At 32.5% G+C, this 18,526-nt stretch overlaps 1 protein-coding gene and 1 pseudogene across 1 annotated transcript in view; both read right to left on the bottom strand.

The window, feature by feature from the left end:
• Window positions 1-18,526, bottom strand: part of ASCC3 (activating signal cointegrator 1 complex subunit 3) — a 266,182-nt gene that overhangs the window by 41,592 nt on the left and 206,064 nt on the right. Inside the window, exons 35-36 of the mRNA XM_011360723.2 lie at window positions 15,646-15,757; window positions 15,319-15,453 (exon numbers count right to left, since the gene is read on the bottom strand). Coding sequence (XP_011359025.1) covers window positions 15,319-15,453; window positions 15,646-15,757 — 247 coding nt within the window. The remainder of the gene's footprint in view (window positions 1-15,318; window positions 15,454-15,645; window positions 15,758-18,526) is intronic.
• Window positions 12,165-12,282, bottom strand: LOC111740169 (annotated as a pseudogene).

The following is an 18,526-nucleotide window of genomic DNA, read 5'->3' as shown; positions in this document are numbered from 1 at the left end:
ATATCCCTCTTTTGCTGCCCTCTCAGTCCACTAGAAAAGCCACTCTAACCCGGCAACGTGGAAACTGCTGAAACCATTCCAGCTGTGGATTAGCAGGCAGTCAGGCATCCATCTGCTCTGTGTGAATCAAGAGAAAGCAAACATGCATTCTTATGGCTAACGTCATATTCAAACCCTGTAACATCTTATAGGAATATATACATGTATGTATATTTCTCTATACCTACCTACCTACCTATTCAATTACAGGCAACACACACCATGAGCTGATTTAACCCAGTTCCTCAATTTAGTTTGCATTTTCTTGGTGCTCTACATATTGGAGAACAACGTACATGCTCAGAGGTTATAAAGTATAGCTCTTAAATTTGGTATTCATATGCGGCTGATTAATAAGAAATTAAACTTCTGATTAATAAGAAATTAATGTATATAAGAATACATTAGGCAAATACACATTCCCAGGTTCTCAATGTAGCAACCAACTACCTGTTTTGAAAAGTAAGACCTTTTAATCAGTTTCTAACCAAGTGTTACACAGAGGAACTGTGGCCTTTAATTTTACTTGGCTTTATTTTACTGAAACACAAATGTAGTAGACTTTTGCCTTCTCCATATCTGTAGACTTCTGCCTTCTCCAAAAAGGAAAGAACCATTGCTTTTAGTCTACAAATGGCACAATTAAGTTTAGCTCTTTATTAATAGTGCTCTAGTACTTTAATACACCTATAATGTAGTGATGACTGATATTTATAATGATAGCTTCAGGATTCTGAAAGATCTTTATGAGTCTTCTGAAAGACCAAAGAAAATATTTTATAGCACAGTTCTGAGAGTACTTTATAGTATTAAGTTCTTTGAGTTCTGAAATTCATATATAATATATATAAATTTTATTATAAAAATAAAAATATTTCCAAAAATCATCACACTATAATTCCAGTCAATAATAACAACAATGACAATTAAAAAAAAAAAAAAGCCCACCCTGCTTTGCCGCTCTAGTCTAGTATGACCCACACTGCTCTCATGTGGTTCTCAAGTTGCAATTTATTCATTTTTCCTTTTTCTCTGATTTTATTTGCATTCATTGCTTATTTTGATGTCTTACTGATTCTTTCCTATCTCACTTTTTTCCCCTCCTACACAGAATTTAAAAAGTAAAAGTAACTCAAGGTTACAACCCTTTCTGTGCCTTCAGTCCAGCAGGGCATACACTGCAAGCTCCATCACTGGTTCCTCAAGACAGTTTATTTGTTCATCTGTCAGTAAAAGATGACGCCTGTTTGGCATTTATCTTACAAATCTGCTGACACGACTTAATAAATAACAGAAAATACCTACAGAGATGGTATGAAGTCCCAAATGTAATAAGTTGAAGCAAGTATATATATATATAGAACTCTTCATTACCAATGGAAATATTTTAAAACTGAGATTATAGTGTTCTGCCAAACTGTATTATTCTTCGGAATTATATATAAAATAATAAATAGAACATAAGAACATATAAAATTTTATGTATCTGGGAATAACGACATTTGGAAATCCCTCTTACCTCCCAGCTTTTTTTTTTTTCAAAGCAGAGCGAGTTCTAACTTTCTGACATAATCAAATTTCTGAAACGTGCTTATATTCTATTAGATTGTCAGCTGGAAAACATTGTAAAATAAGTGGAGCCTTTTTTAGGAGAATGTAAGTTAAAATAAAATGCAGATGGTGTGAATAATATTACTCTAATAAAGACCATATCTATGTATTTTATTTGGTAGTAACAACAATTTTTTTCAGAATACATATAAGTATGAAAATGGGGCACATCCATTTCTTTGGGTCGAGAAATCAAAAGATATTCGGCTTATAATGCATCACTGGAGAGGAAATTCCTCTAGGCTTCTGCCATATGTATGATGGTTCAGCATAAAAGTATTCTGTTTAGTCCTTCTCACTAAAGAAGACTACAGTTCACTAAGAATTATTAATGACTAGTTAGATCTTTTTCTTGAAAGAGCTTTTTGAAACTATTTAGCGAATTAGTAAGTGAGTGATCCTCTATTGTTTGAAAGGGTAAACCTAAATATCTCAATAGTAGAATGTGCGTATAGGGCTATGTGAAAACAAATCAAAATGAAAACACTTTTCCCACTGATTCTCTTTCAAAAATTTAGGTTTATGTTTAAATAATTACAACTAACTTATTCTTAAAGAGATATCGGTCTTTTTAGAAAAGTTCTCTTTTTTTTTCTTTTGCTATTATAAATAATGCTGTGATGAACATCTGTGTATATATACTATCTTGACAACACTATTTTCCTTAGGCTAGATTCCTAGAAATGCAATTATAGCACCAAGGAACATTTTTAAAGCTTTTTTTTTTTAAACTTTGATAGATACTAGATATTATTAAAATTCTTTCTAGAAAAGTTGAGTCAATGAAGACTGCTTAACAGGGTCTAGGAATGTCACAACTCACAGCACCTTCACTACAATGAATATTATCCTTTTTGAATTTCCAAAAATTTAATATGCTAAACAGATTATTATTGTTTGAATTCATATTTCTTGACCACAAGATGGTTGAGTTGTTTTGATATTTGTTAAAAATAAATTTATTATTCTGTAAGTTGTGATTTCATGTTGTGTTTTCATTTTATAATTGAAATCATAGTGGTTGTTTTTCTCAATTTGTTGATTAAAAATTAAAATATATTATCTTTTTGTCTATTATAATTCTGACAAATATTAATGCTTTTTAATTTCACATATAGACATGCATATATTTTATATTCTTATGTAGGCAAATCTACCCATTTCCTTTTGTAATTTCTTCAATTTTGTTATGCTTTTTGTGTTTCTTCCCCTCATTTTTTTAAAATTTTAGCATTATTCTTAGCTTTAAATTTTAATCTGACTGAATTTTATTCTGCTATATGCTATGATATAAGAGTCTAACTTGAGTATTTTCCCAAAGTGAGGTGGGTCTTACCAGCGTGTGAAAACTGTCCTGGCTAAGGTGAGGAAGGAGGCATTCCTAGCGTATGGAACAGCACTAGCTCCATGGAGGAGCAAAGGGGAAGAGTAGTTACACATGGAAGCTATTTTCATTTCAACCTAAACTGCAGCCAGACTCAGAAAATCTCATGTGGCGTGCTAAGAAACCCAAGTTTATCTTGTGAGATTTTTTTGAATAGAAGCAGATAATGATATTTGTCCTATGTTGATATAATTTATAAAAATTATGTCAACTACTAGAAATTGTTATAATATTAAAATATTAATGAAAACTAGCAATAACAGATATGAATGACTATAATAAGGTGGCAGATAATGTAGAGGCTTTAAATTATTTTATTTAATTTTTCCTTTTGTTTTATAAAGGAGCATAGAACATGGAAAGATTAAATGACTGACCCAAGGTCACATAGTTAGAAAACGGTGGAGTCTGTATAACTTCAAAGCCCATATTCTTAATAACTAGATTTTCAGCATACTCTAAACATGCTGGTACAACTTAAACTTTTAAAATGGTTAATATCAAACTATAATTACTTTTTAGACATAGGCCTTTTTCTTTCTTGAAGATAGAGACCATACTTTATCAATCGTCTTGCATCTAACACAGTGGGTGCTAAATAAATACTTGCTGGACTGTTGAAGATGTGGATTTAAGAATATCTATAGGACAGTAATAGGTATAGAATAAGTAAGCTTCCAAATAAGAGAAAATGAAGGACAAGCAATAGAAAGTAAGGCAAAGAAGAAACCACAGTACAGAAAGAAAGATATTAGAAATGTATGGAATAATAGAAAGAATGAACATTTATTTCCTTATAAGAAATTAAAATAAAGTACTCCTTTGTCTATTTGTGTTTCAAAAATGTTGACTTTTTTTTTTTTACAAATATCTAGACTTTTAAATATGCCCCCAGGTTGTATATTAAATAATGTAATATTTGCCTAATTATTCAGACAAAGGAAGTACTATATATCACAGCCCAACTCAGAGTTGCTATTACTAATGAACTAGATTAAATTGACTAGAGCTATTAAATTGACTAGAGCTTGAACCGCAATTGAATGAAGAGAAATTTTCCAGATGAATATATGCCTAATAAAATGGCCAATTTGATCTGCCTGATTTTTCTCTCAGGCAGGTTCCCAATGGCTTCCTGGCTGTTTTACAGCTTTCTGCACAGTCCCAAAAGAAAGAACATTTTTTGTACTAATATAGCTTCCTCATGGATTTCAAGCCCAAGTTCCTAATTCAGAGAAGTGCTAATATATTTGCAAAGCATCTTAGTGAAGGAGTAATCACCCAGCTATAATCACTATTATGAATCATAATTACTTTATGATTTTTCCTAATTACTAAGTGGTTTTTAAGAACTATAAATAGATGAGCACTCTTAGGAGCACAGACATTGGTCTGGAAGCCAGGGCAGTCTTGAATGCAAAACAAAAACAAAACCCAAATAATAAACCTAAACTAAAACAACACAAAACGAAAAAAAATCTATCCAGATGAAGGTCAGATATGTTTGAATATGTATCTTCTACTTTATTAGATCTTCACATTAATCCTGTGATAAGTATGGCAGGTATGACTGCACATTTTTTTAATGAATGAGGAAACTGAGGCTTAGAGAGATTAAATTTCTTGACCGTCACACAAAGAGATTAAAATGGCCAAACCGAGATTTGAACCCGTGTTTTCTAAATGCAAATACCGTATTCATTATACAATACTATACCCACCTCAGTCTATTTGTGCTCCTTGCCTACATTTACGCGTCTTTTCCCACCTCCTCAGTTTTAGCTGATGACCTTGCTTCTTAGTTAATGAAAGATTAAAGCAAACAAATGTGAATTTCCTCATTATCCTACCATCCAATACCAACCTCTTTGAATCTATACCCCAATATCTTGTCTTTTCTCCTGTTACAATGGATAAATGTTCTCTACTTTTACGAAAGGCCAATTCTTCCATTTATGCATTGATTCCTATCTCCCTTTTGTTTTCTTAAGAACTTTGCTCTTTCCTGTATCATTAGTTTCCCCCCTCTCTATAGCATCATTTCTATCAACATATAAATATGCTATGACATCTTTAAAAATAGGAAATTGATTTCATGTCACGCCCCCCTCACTCCCCAGCTCCATGTAAGAGTTAACTGTATTTGCTGTCTCTGCTTTCCTAAAACTCCTCTCTTGAGTCCCCTCAAATAAAGCTTTTTTGGGTCTCCTATCACTCAACTAAAAATATTCGTTAAAAGACATTTAGGATCTCCATCTTATCAAGTTGAATGATTAATCTTAGCTCTCATCCACTCCATATCAACAGTCTTTAACTCAGCTAATCACCATCCTCTTCTCAAGATACATTTTCCCCCTTGGCTTCCAGGACAGTGCACTCTCCTGAAAATTTTTCTTTTCACTTAACAGCTCTTGCTCTCAGTTTTCTTTGCGGACCCATCTTCTACCTTCCCTCAACAACCTCAACATGCTAGCGTTCCCAGAGTTCAGACTTCAGAACTCTAGTCAATACTTACTGCCCAGATGATTTCAACCAACCTTGACTTTGAAATTTTAAATATCATCCATATGCTTGCCATCAGACCCCACCAAACTTATTAGCCTTCTTCACCTCAATAAATGGTATCCTCTCTCACTGAGTTGTTCAAGTCCAAAAATCTAGACATCTTTATTTCTTCCATTTACTTATAATCTAGCAACTCCTGTTGGTTCTATATTCAAAACATCCTGAGTCCAACCATTATTCACCATTTCAACTTTTGGCCAGTCTACCCAAGTCATTTTCTCTTATGTGTACTTTTGGCAACAATCATTTCTCTACTAAGGAGACAAAGTGGTCTTTTTAGAATAAAAAAAATCATATTATTCTTTTGATTGAAATCTTCCAATGGCTTCTCTGAAGACAAGATAAAATCCAAACTCCTTAGCAAGGATGTAGATGACCTCACTCCTCCTACTACATCTTCCCAGTACTTATTCCACTCTAGCCACACTGACTTTTCTGACATTCCTTGAACCTGACAAGTAGCTCCTGCTTGTGGCCTTTGCATTTGCAATTCCCTCTGCCTAAAATTTCTTTCCCCAGGCTTTCTCATGAGTTGCTCCTTTATGGTACTCAGTCCCTCTGTTCAAATATTATACAGACTCCTCTAGTTACCTCTAGACTCCTGCCTTATTTTTTAAAAATCTCACTTGTATCCACTTAAAATTATATAACATGTTTATTTTTTTACTTGTTTACCAACCCCACTATGAATATAAGGTCCGAGAGTGCTGGAACTTCATCAGCCTAGTTTGTTGCTGTATTCCATGCCTGGAACATATAATATGCTCAATAAATATTATTGATTACTATAATAATAGCTAACATTGAGTACTGGAAATGAGCAAAGGACTGCTCTGTCTAATAAAACAGTGATTCTATTGTGTTTCTCTACATTATTATAGAAAGAAAAAGCCTGGTATGCCAGTTAATCAAAAGGGCTGTATGTCCCTCAGCCCCAGGGAGTATTTGATTATTTTTTCCTTTTAAAATTCTATGTTTCCAAAAATAATGTAATATTTTAAACTCTGCTTATACTACTTGGGAGTTGGAAAGGATATTAGGACGTTTAATTTTTTCTTTGCTCTGTTTGGCAGAAATGATACTGAAATATATTCAATTGTCTTTAAGTATCGAATGATCGCAATTATTTTCCTACTTGACTGCTTTGTGAGAATACAAGGCAGGATGGTATACTGATTAGTTTAAACAATGTTTTGGCATTATTTGTATTGGGAAGATACTTAGAACAGGAACCATGAACCTTTTGGAACACTTCTGATCACTACTATTAATTGAGGAAGGAGCTAGCATTGATCTCGGAACTGCTCCACCTGCTGGACCAATGAGACCTTAAAAATAATTTTAGAGTATTTCGACTTTGGGATGAAATTAGGAACATTTTGAGAAGTCAATTTCTAGCATATGAAAATTATATTTTAAAATGTTTTATCCAATATTAAAATTCCCATTCATTTTTGCCACTTATTTTAAAGTCTAAACAATGCTCTGCTTATTCAAAGCAGAATGAAGTGACAAACGGTTAGAATTTACGAAAAAGATTTTATTCTCAGTGAGATAATCTTCTATCTTACTTTCATTATATTTTTATTATCTCAATGTAATTGTATATGTACTGAACAAAAATATTTCAAAACCAAATTAATAATAATTTTCTTAGCCAAATGATTCATGATAGGGTTCCCTAAAAAGCAAACTACACTGGCATTTTATAAATATAACTTAATTTATATAAAACCATTCAAGATTTTATTCGCAATTTAAAATGTCCAAATGGAGTCTCCCTTTGTAAATGCTCTTACATGACCCCCCAGGAGCTTGGTGATCCAATCCTGCCCACAGGCCAGGCTGGAAACTCTGACTTTTGGGGAGAGCAACTTCAGCAACTCTTTTGCCTTAAATGCCACAAGTACAAGCAAGCATTTCCCATGCATAGGTAAACCCATACTAAGCAGCAAAAGCAGAAGAGACAAACATATTCAGCACAAGCCTATTCCTTTGTTTTTATTAGCCTCTTGGGCTCATATAAATCTCCTCAAAAGATATGAGTCTGTCTTCTATTTCTTTGGTATTTCCCCTAGGACAGTGAATATTAGATACAACACTTAGCAAATCTTAATAAACGTTGACAAGCCAAAAGTATTTTTTACATATAGCTTTAGATGAGAAGGTTAATGGCATATTTTTTTTTATGTATCTTGCTTTGTAAGATTAAATAAAAGGGCAAAAAAAGATGCCAGAAAAGGAAAAAGTAAAGTACTAAACAGCAAAGGAGAAAAAAAGAGAAGGGCATTAAAAAGGTTGCTGATAGATACGGATTCTTATTTCAGCTCTGCCATTTCCCTGTTGGGAGCTGAGTTTTTATATTATTTTTCCATACTGATTATGTCATTCTGGGCAAGACTGGGTTTTTGTTACTTGAAAAAATAAGAAAGTGAAACGAGGTAATAATGAAAGAAATATTAAGGTTCTTCATACTTTGGTATCTAAACTCATTTCTTAATTAACAGCCCTATTTAATTGTAAACCTTTAGAATCCTAGTAACTGACAGCTGTACTTCTGTGGGGGCAGTTTAGAAAGTCAAAAGTAATTAATAAATGAAAATTTAAAACAGGACAAATTTCAGGTAACATCACAAATATATTTTATGCTCATCGAAACATAATTGGCTTAAAAATCTTTAGTGTAATCTACTAAATCACAACAGATCTATCTGAGACTGAGGCCTTTTACCAGAAAAATACTTCACTTTTCTCTGAAGAAAACCTGTAAGTGCAGAAAGCTAGGAAGAAGCTAAGAAATAATGAAGAACAGGAAAGGTCTCGAGGGACAGAGACCAAGAGACATAGAAAGATACCTTTTTTCAAGACATTTTACCATCTGTGCCTCTCCAAAAGATGCCAGGCAGCTCCCCAGCCTGAGGGGAAGAGTAGCTCTTCTCACGAACCCTGGAAGACAGCCCATTAGGTTTCCCCACTAGGAAGATAAAGAGCAGCAGATGGGATCCTGCAATTGTCAGGAGGTTATTTGGAAATGCAAGGCCATGAGGTTGGTGGTGTTCACTATTACTCGGTTAACCTTTCCTTCCCTTCATTTTTCCTTTAATGAACTCTTTAATTTTACATGCTGGGTCCCCTACCAATACTATTCATTTCTGCTTGTCCTTTTTATTTATTTCATTTTAAATTTCTCCCTTTAAAAAAAATTCTTGCTTATTTTTCCAATCTCATGTTTTAGAAAGATACATTTGCAATTTTCTACCAAAAGATCAGTAGCTGTGCCCCAAACAGGACAAAATTCAAGTATTAAAATTCTGTATTATTGAAAATGTTCTACATGTGGGCAGAGCAAAGAATCAGTGTGCTTTTAAAGAAAGCAATATAGAGAACTAACTGTCACACCTGGAAATTTATTGATACATAAAAATCTTATTGTTCTGGTATTTTTCTAAATTTAGAATGGTTCTATTTTATATTAACACATAAAACCCATAGTTTTAGTCGATACCCAAGGCTTTGTGGAAAAATAAGAATTTTATAATTTTTCAAATTGGATATTTCACATATAATCTCTTATTCCTGTGTAGTCACAAGAACCATAACAACTGAGTATATCTTTAAAAATGTTTTTTGAAAATTCTAGAGATAGAATACATTTGGAGCATACTTTGCTTTCTTTTGAAGCTATTAAAGCTACAACAAGCATCTTCTGAAAAATCTGTTCAAATAATTCTTCCCTAACTTTGAAATCTTTTCACTTCTATTACTGTCCACTGAGCATGTCAAATCACGGTCCTTGTTTGCCATGACGACAGGCACTTTCTACTCTAGACCTTGGCTTTCAGTGCCAACATCATTAAGAGATTCTTCAAATTACTTTTTAAATGTCCTTTTCCCTCAGGATTTTCACTTATATCTAATTAGACTACTTACTCCACGCCATGTAATCCCTGTTGCCAAAACTGCTAAATGCTTCAATAAGTAGGAGGAGGGCATCAATGGAGCAAGACAGATGTAATGTCACTGGTTAAAAATAGAAGTGTGAAGCAGCTGCCTTAATTATGAAGCTTATTAATTCATGGTGTTAAAAAAACTTGGCAAGAGTTCTTATAAAATATCTAGCCTTTCCAAATAGCATCATATTGTTTAAAACTTAAAATATATATTTTCAATAAGAAATGCTGAATGTCATTTTACCAGTAATTAACATCTGTATTTAATACCTATAATTCTTAGTTACAAAGATGCTTATAATTTTAAAAGAAACTCTGCTTCTTAGTTGACTTTTAAAAGTTACATACCCCTACATTTCAATGATTTAAAATGTATGTACAGCTAGAATTAAATCATAGGATAAGGATAAAATATGTCTAGGAGAAGAAGGAAAAGTATAGGAAAAAAGAGTTCTAAAGAGCTACTTTTTATAGAACCTGGAAAAAATTAAAGTCATTAAACTTTCATTTCGTTTTCTGGATATTAACATTTACCATGAGGGTTGTTTGATGATTATAAATAGTGTATATAAAGTGCCCAGTATGTAGTAGGTGTTCAATAAAAGGTAGTGGTTATTATTATTATTTAATAGATATCTTGGAAAGACAAGATTTTTTAAATAAATGGTTTACTATTTTAAAATAACATTAGTGAAGAGAAATAGTCTCAATACAATCTTTGTTTGGCCTTACATCTAGAATTGAGTATTTTACTATCATTTAAAGGCAATGGCAGCTAAAAATGTAAGCCAATAACAGTTCAGTTTCTTAGGAAGAAGAGAAGAAAGTGAAAAAAACAAGTCTCAAAAGAGGTGTTACTGGAGGAAAAAACATTTGTGTATTTTTTTTCAGTGTCGACTGCAATAAAGATTTACATATAATGGAGTAATAATCAATAGGAATTTGTACCTGAAAGTATAACAGACTGCCACACTAAAAAAAAAAAAAAAAATACCCTCTTCCTCCACAATATTCTGAAGGATAAAAACATTCTAAGTAGCTAGGGCCCAAGGGAACAAAATCATGCAAATGAACAAAGGTCTAATCCTAATCCCTGCCTTCCCTGGTCTGTAACGAAATGATCATCATCTGTCACACCAAATATGACAGGCACAATCCCATCTTCTCTTTTAGTTCTTTAGTAGTTTTATCATTAATAAATTCACTCCAGCCCTTTTTGGATCTATATATTTTTGGCCTATATTATATCCATCAATTGATGTAATAAATTCTCTGAGTTTATTACTTGCAGGATCAGATGGAACTTCCTACTAATTGAAAAAATTACTCTGTTCTAAGATCTAAAGAGGGGCTCCATTCATTCAGTTCATGATCTGAATTTCAGTTACACTGATTCAAAGCTTTTGCCTTTCTAGACTGAAATGCTCTATTCACATAACTTTTATCATACGAGTAGCTCAGTTGGACCCACTAAAATGTTCTCCATGGTGTTTTTTTGATGTGGGGCCAGAAGAAATGTATATAGCAAATCTCCTGCATAGGGAAAGTTAATATGAAGGACAGAATACAATAACCTGCTTTGTTTTTAAAGACTCTTTTTGATGATGGGCAACATTCTGCTGCCATTCTTAGAGCATCATACTGAGGTGGTGACCTCAATCAGTCACAACATGTAACTGTTTCAGTTTATTACCATGGCCCACAGTTTATCTATCTGTTACACACACACACATACACATACACACACACACACACACACACACACACACACACACACACACGAGTAAGGTTCACTAGTCTATTTCCTGTCCCTAGAAAGAGCCTCATACATTGTAGGCAAAAAACATTTTGGGGGAATGAATTAATGTAGCCTGTGAGTAGAAATGTTACTGATGTAATTTAATATAGACAGATGTAGAATAATATACTAAGGATAAAACATCTACTTTATGCATGATTCCTTATATGCTTAAGATATTTCTTAAGATAATCTCATTTAGCATAGGTCCTTACTATTTGGAAGATTTTAGTTTTCATCTTTAAACTAAAAAATTTCCTATTGCCTCCATTTTTTAGTTAAAAGGGTGATATCGATATAATACTATTCCACAAAATACCAGGCTGACCCCAACCATCCTAATAATAGAGGAAAAGAACAAAAAGAGTAGAATTCAGATAGGGTATAAATTTACCTAATATACGGATTTTTTTTTATCAAACCTGACAACCTTCTGCTATGAAACACTGTGAAAGAGAAAAGTACGCAGTGTCAAAAACACTATGAAAGGAAGCATATCATGAAATGATCTGATTAAATGCATTCTCTTATTTTTGAGAGAATGACTTTTCTGGTAAATATTATAAAGGCAATAAAACCTATGCCTACTGAAAAATAAATTCTAATTCTTATTTCAGAAAAGGTGATAGTAATATATAAAATGACCAAAGAGCAAAAATTCCAATATATTTAAAGGAAAAACAACTTGATGGCTAAGTATGAGATTCTACTTTTTACTTTTTAATTTTAATTTTTTTTTAGGCAAGGCAACCCTTGGTTGACTTCACAGATTGCAAGGACCTTAGTAGCTTACAGTCCCTTATTTTTGTGTATTTTATGCCTACAGCATTGGTCTTCCTATGTGGTCTCCCATCCAAGTACTAACCAGGCCTGACCCTGCTTAGCTTCCGAGATCAGACGGGATCTGGCTTGTTCAGAGTAGCACGGCCATAGACCAAAGTATGAGAATCTAAATATATATCTTCTTTAAAGGAAAGAAACATCTAAAAAAATATACCAATCATCAATTACAAATGTATATAAAACCCAGATCATCATTTGAAAAAAGTTTTTTATGTCAATTGAAGAGAAATAATAGGTTTATGTATATTTAAATGTTTTAATTCAATGTTTTTTCATTCAATGATTTCCTTCTAGTTTGTTTTCCCTGTGCCAGCAATAATCACATTGCGACACATTCAAAGAACCTAAAAAAACCTTAAAAAACATAATTTCTGCATTATCATTAATATCAAAAACAAAAACCAAAAGTTAAATACACTATGTAGCGTAAGAAGCAATGAGAAACTTCATTCACTGCAAAAATTAAATTAATAAAAATACTGTAGTAAGTTCAAAGTAATACTCAAGAGAAAAGAAAATTTTCAATTGTGATATTTTCAGAAATACTAAAATTATTCTTAAAATGATTATTATATTAAAAAATAAAAGTTTCACAATGACTTTAGAAACATCGATAGGTGTTATCTTAGTAAAAGATGCTGATAGTGAATAAGTTATAGTGAATTGTTCAAAAACATGTGACCTTATTAAGTATTATAAAAACAAACACAATAATGAATATAGGCCTTTGAAACACTAATGCTACCCACATCCTCATTGCTTTTCTTTGCTCTGTTGTGTTTATCCTGTTCTCTATAGCTTCTGTCTCCTCTAAAGCTTCTTCCTCTTTGTTTCAAAACCATAAGGAGATTAATATGCAGTTTTGGAAGTAAGAGTAGAGAATAAATGGCTATGTTAGTCATTTAGGAATTTTTGATGTGGAATTTTTAAAAAACATTTAAAAATATTTCTCAGTGAACAAATGATTTTTAGAATTGTTCTTTAATCCTTCAAACACAATCTTGCTTTATTATTTAATGTTGCTCTATTAGTATACATATGTTCTTCTGTGAATAGAGAATAATTTCTTCACAAGAAATTAACAAAACAGTGCTACCTACAGATTTCCTTGTCAATGTGAGTCCTATAGTTCTAATGTCCCAGTATTATTCAAAAAGAAGTCTCACTGAGTTATTACAGACTTAGATAGACACTATCTAGCAGAAGCTGAAAGTTTCTTGGACTAAACACCATAGGATAAAGCGATCACATCATTGTTAATGTGAAAATTGTTGGGTACCCCGAACAATGCTTATATAAAAATTACTGCTGAGTTTATTTTACGTATACTGGCAGATGATTTGTTTCTAGTTATTCACAAAAGAGTTCACTTTATTTTAATAAAAATATACCATGAGATCAGTGTAACTGGTTTTAGGCAGTGTTGGAAAGAAACAGGCTGTTGAAAGGATGTGGACAGACATCTTGTTCTGATCAATGCTTTTTCATAGAGAAGACAAGAAAATAATGGCTTAATTGCCTTGGTACTATAAACATTTTTGGTCTTTTTTAGTGGGATTGTGGGGGATACAGAATGTAATATGCGTATGGTTTTCACAAACCTCCTTTACAAACAATGTGCATCCAGTCTTAACATGACATACTTTGTACCTCCCACCTCAGTATACTTCACCTCAGTGTGTGTGTGTGTGTGTGTGTGTGTGTGTGTGTGTGTGTGTGTGTATAGTATGATATGAGAAGTGGCAATAGTACAACAGTTAAGAACCCATACAGTGGAAAGCTCCTAGACTAGACCTGGTACATGAAAAATGCTCAAAGGTGTTAGCTATTATTATATGAGTTCCCAAGGTAGACAATTACTTTTAAATATTAGGTTAAGTAAATATATCAAGGTAGGTAAATATATAAAAAAAATTATATTCTTAAATCTAACAAATACTAGTTTAAGATGCTTGCCCGAATTAATTAACCATTTATTTTACTGTCTTTCCCCCAGATAAATCCTGATTTTATGAATCTGATTGGGAAAATGATAAAAACCTCATTCTTAGGGATCTAAAAAATTAATTCATATTGTTTAAACTCTTACCTAAAAAATGAACTTTCAATTTTACACAAAATCACTTTTTCAACAGCTTCCTCATATACTTTAATGCTCTACTCTTTTCTATAGGACAATAGAAAACTGATTAATACAGGATCCATCCATCCTTCAATTCATTAAGAAATATTTTCTGACTCACTATAAATGTACTTGGCCCTATGCTATGCACAAATCTATACACTAGTTTCTCAAAGGGAAAACAGCGAAAAAGTCAAAAACTATGAATGGGATATTGAAGCCTATTAAGAATGATAAAGTGATAGGAGAGGTATATCCTGACTAATGTGCCAACAAAGATTTATGGTCAATTTTACTTAAACTGAACAAAGACAAAAAGAAAATAAGGCATATATAGTAGGTTGAAAGGAAGATGGAAAAGATACTCCTAATAGTAATTTTAACTTCAATATTAAATTAGTTCTTAGCTTCTTGGCAAAAAAGCAAAAATGAACCCAGTATAGTTATTTATTTATTTATTTTACTATGGAATAAATCTGTTTTTGTTTTCTTTTTTTTAAAGAAGGAAAGGAGGTGGGAAGTTAAATAGCTTTTCTGGCATTAATTCTAAGAGAAATGAATCATGTGGATCCTTACATAAAGAAACTTCAATAATACCATAGATTCAAGAAAAATTATCCTAAAGAAGCAATAAGAAAGGCTTTCAATTATAATTCAGAGAGATTATTATATTGAAAGATAGGATGATCACCTGGCTGTCAAGGATGGCTCAGTTTATATCTTTTATACTGGCTTAAATATTAATAGTGCCCCATTCCATCATGAAAAGGATCCAAGTTTGGATGATAAATTATGTGGTCATCTTATCTATGGAGAACTTGGTCCAGATATGTTGCTTTAGTGATTCTGTTTGACAGATGAAAAGACTTCATAAACAGTTTCTGCCATATTTCTAGAGTAACTAGATGGCAACAATTTAAGACCTAAATTAAAAGAAAGGGTATAAAATATATAAAATATAATCTCTTTATATTAAAAAAAACACAATGAATATCATGAAACTCACACTCAGAATTGAAAGCAGTTCTTCAGTACTGCATTCAGGTTTCAAACGCTCCTTGAACATTTTAACTGTTTGGTGCTTCAAATAGTAATAAGAGGCAATTCGGCCATATGTCAGAGGTTCGATGCTCCGATTATCCTATTTCGAATGAAAGATAAAATGACATTAAAAATACAACAGAAGTGCATACATTTATAAAATTAATAATTCGTGCTAAAGTTGTCATTGTAACAAATTTGTTAAACTTTTTGGTTTTCATTAGAAGCAAAAGCCCTATTGTTAAAAAGCTGGGCAATCTTTTCAATTGAAATGAATGTGATTGAGTCTTACCTCTCCAATTTCAATACAGTAGGAATGTTCCAATTCAACCAGGGACTTCTCAATCAGATAGGACAGAAACTTGTTCACAGAGTCATGGCTCACATCACTCAAATTGTAGTAGCTAGAAAATAAGCAAAGTTTCATGATATTTTCTATTAAAATTATTGTTTCAATTTCACATTGTTCTTTTCAGAATTTCAAAAAACAATTACATTTATAGCAATTCAAAGAAATAAAGCAACTGAGAATACCATTTCCATGTGACAGATCAAAATCCCCATACTAAAGTTTGCTTACCTTTGGTTACCCTGATGAACAATGGCAGTACATTAAAAATATGTAAGATAAGTAGATACAATTCAGCATCACCTTAACAAGGTACTAATTTTCCAGCATTAAAACTGGCATTACTTCAGTTTACACATCTATAGTAAACTAAACTTATGCACTAGATTTAGAAAGGATGAGAAACACATTCTATATAAATATATATTTCCCTTTTATATGTAAAAACCCGTCCTTGGTAACGTCACAAAACTCGAAGAACTACTGATTTGGGTGGTAGATGAGTTCTTTTAGAAAATGTGATCAATTGCTATTCCCCTAATGCTGAATAAATGTCATCCTAAAGACTAGAAGGGACATCATCAGGCTAACATTTAAGTCTAATGTATAGAGAAAATATACAGGTTCAGCTTTGCGTATTTTCCAAGTAAAAAGTCTAAGGACATGAGATTCACCTGGAAATGCTCTTCTATTTTGACAAGACGTTCTTGTCAAATCCCGAAAAACACTAGAATTCTGTGTCTGGGAACAGATCCAAAAGGTGAGAGACTGCCCCCACAGTCATGGCAGATCTCTAATTCCTGCAGGGTGAAAAGCCTGTACCCTAGTCAGCATGGAGAATTTATATGCCCTACCTCCATCCAAATCAAGGAACTAGAGTGGAAAGTGGCCTCAGAAAAGAGACTCATCAATGAAACCTCAGCACAAGTGTTTCAAATCTGTACAGGACTAGGAAGGAGATATTCATAGGTTGGGAAGAAAGTGTTAAAAATATCCAGTAGGAGAGGCCTAAAGAAAACCACAATCTGTCAAGTATGGTAACTTTTGTTCTTTATTTAAAGGGAAAAATTTGGAGTCAGTATACTTTAAAAATTTATTTAAAATTATACAAAGCAGGTCTTAAATCATAGTAGGATATATTTTCATTGGAAAGAGAAATTAGCACAAATGGTTGGGTACAACCAAATATGAGAGTCTCCATTTGAGTAAAGATTAATAACAGGCTATTCATTTCAGGAAATAACTGTAAATCATAATTTATGCCAAGGATTTTAATTTTCATAAAAATGTTTACTTTTAATTTTAGTCTGTAGAGAAATAATTAAGTTTTCTGGAAAAGTTCTTGTCATAGACCAATATAAAGCAATATTTATCAATTAACAGATAAATAAGTATTGAAACCAGGGCTGTCATTAATTTAAACAAAACTTATAAACTTTTATCTAACCAGGCATATTAAAGTGAAAAACCAGCATTAGAAACCATTAGAAAACATTTTATTTATCCTGAAAAATGACTATGAATAAGAATTTATTTAGAATGATGTATTCTGCTCTTGAGATAAAAATAAAAATTCTGGACATTCAAAGCCCTAGAATGAGACAGATCCCCAAAGCCATTTCAAATTACAGTTGACCCTTGAAACAACATGGATTTAAACTGTGCTGGTAGACTTACATAGATTTTTTCCAATAAATACTGTAAATGTATTTTTCCTTCCTTATGATTTAACACTTTTTCCCTCTAGCTTACTTTATTGTAAGAATACAGTATACAATACATGTAATATACAAATTTTGTGTTAATTGACAGTTTATGTTAGAGGTAAGGCTTCTGGTCAACAGTAGGCTATTAGTAGTTAAGTTTTGGGGAGAGTCAAAAGTTATACACAGATTTTCAACTGTGTGGGGGTCAGTGCCCTTAACCCGCACATTGTTCAAGGGTCAACTATATTAACAATATATTTTGTCTTTCATTTTTTCCCAACAAATAAAATTTATCTGCCAAACTTTCTGCAATATAAGTCCTCGCTTTCTACAGTGATCCCCCCGTATCCACACTTTTCCTTTCCATGGTTTAGTTACCCATGGTCAATAGCAATCTAAAACTATTAGATGGAAAATTCCAGAAATAAACAATTCATAAGTTTTAAATTGCGCACCATTCTGAGTAGCGTGATGAAATCTTAAGGTATCCCGCTAAGACCCACCTGGGATGTGAACCACCCCTTTATCTATGTTGTATACACTACCTGCTCATTAGTCACTTAATAGCCATCTTGGTTATTAGATCAACTGTCACAATATCGCAGTGCTTGTGTTCAAGTAACCCTTATTTTACTTAATAATGCCCCCCACAAAACAGGAGCAGTGATGCTAACAATTCAGATATGACAAAGGGAAGTTATAAAGTGATTCCTTTAAGTGAAAAGGTGTAAGATCTTGACTTAATAAGGAAAGAAAAAATCATATGCTGAGGTTGCTAACATCTACAATCAGAATGAATTTGGTGTCCTTAAAATTGTGAAGGAGAAAAAAGAAATCTGTGCTAGTTTTGCTGTTGTACCTCAAACTGCAAAAATGATGGCCACAGTATGTAAGTGCTTAGTTAGGACAGAAAAGGCATTAAACTTGTGAGTGGCAGACATGAAAAGAAGACAAGTTCCGAATGATGGCAATGTATTGAGCCAGAAAGCACTGAGTCTATACAAAGATTTTATTTAGCAAGAAATCTCCTGAAACAAGTGACTACATTCATATAACTTTTATTACAGTATATGTTATACTTGTTCTATTTTATTATTAGTTGTTGTTAACCTCTTATT

This window comes from Pteropus vampyrus, unplaced genomic scaffold, assembly GCF_000151845.1.
Source record: "Pteropus vampyrus isolate Shadow unplaced genomic scaffold, Pvam_2.0 Scaffold58, whole genome shotgun sequence".
In the NCBI taxonomy this organism is placed as follows: Eukaryota; Metazoa; Chordata; class Mammalia; order Chiroptera; family Pteropodidae; genus Pteropus; species Pteropus vampyrus.
Note: the sequence above shows the minus strand (reverse complement) of the source record. Positions and strands in the feature narration are given on the sequence as shown.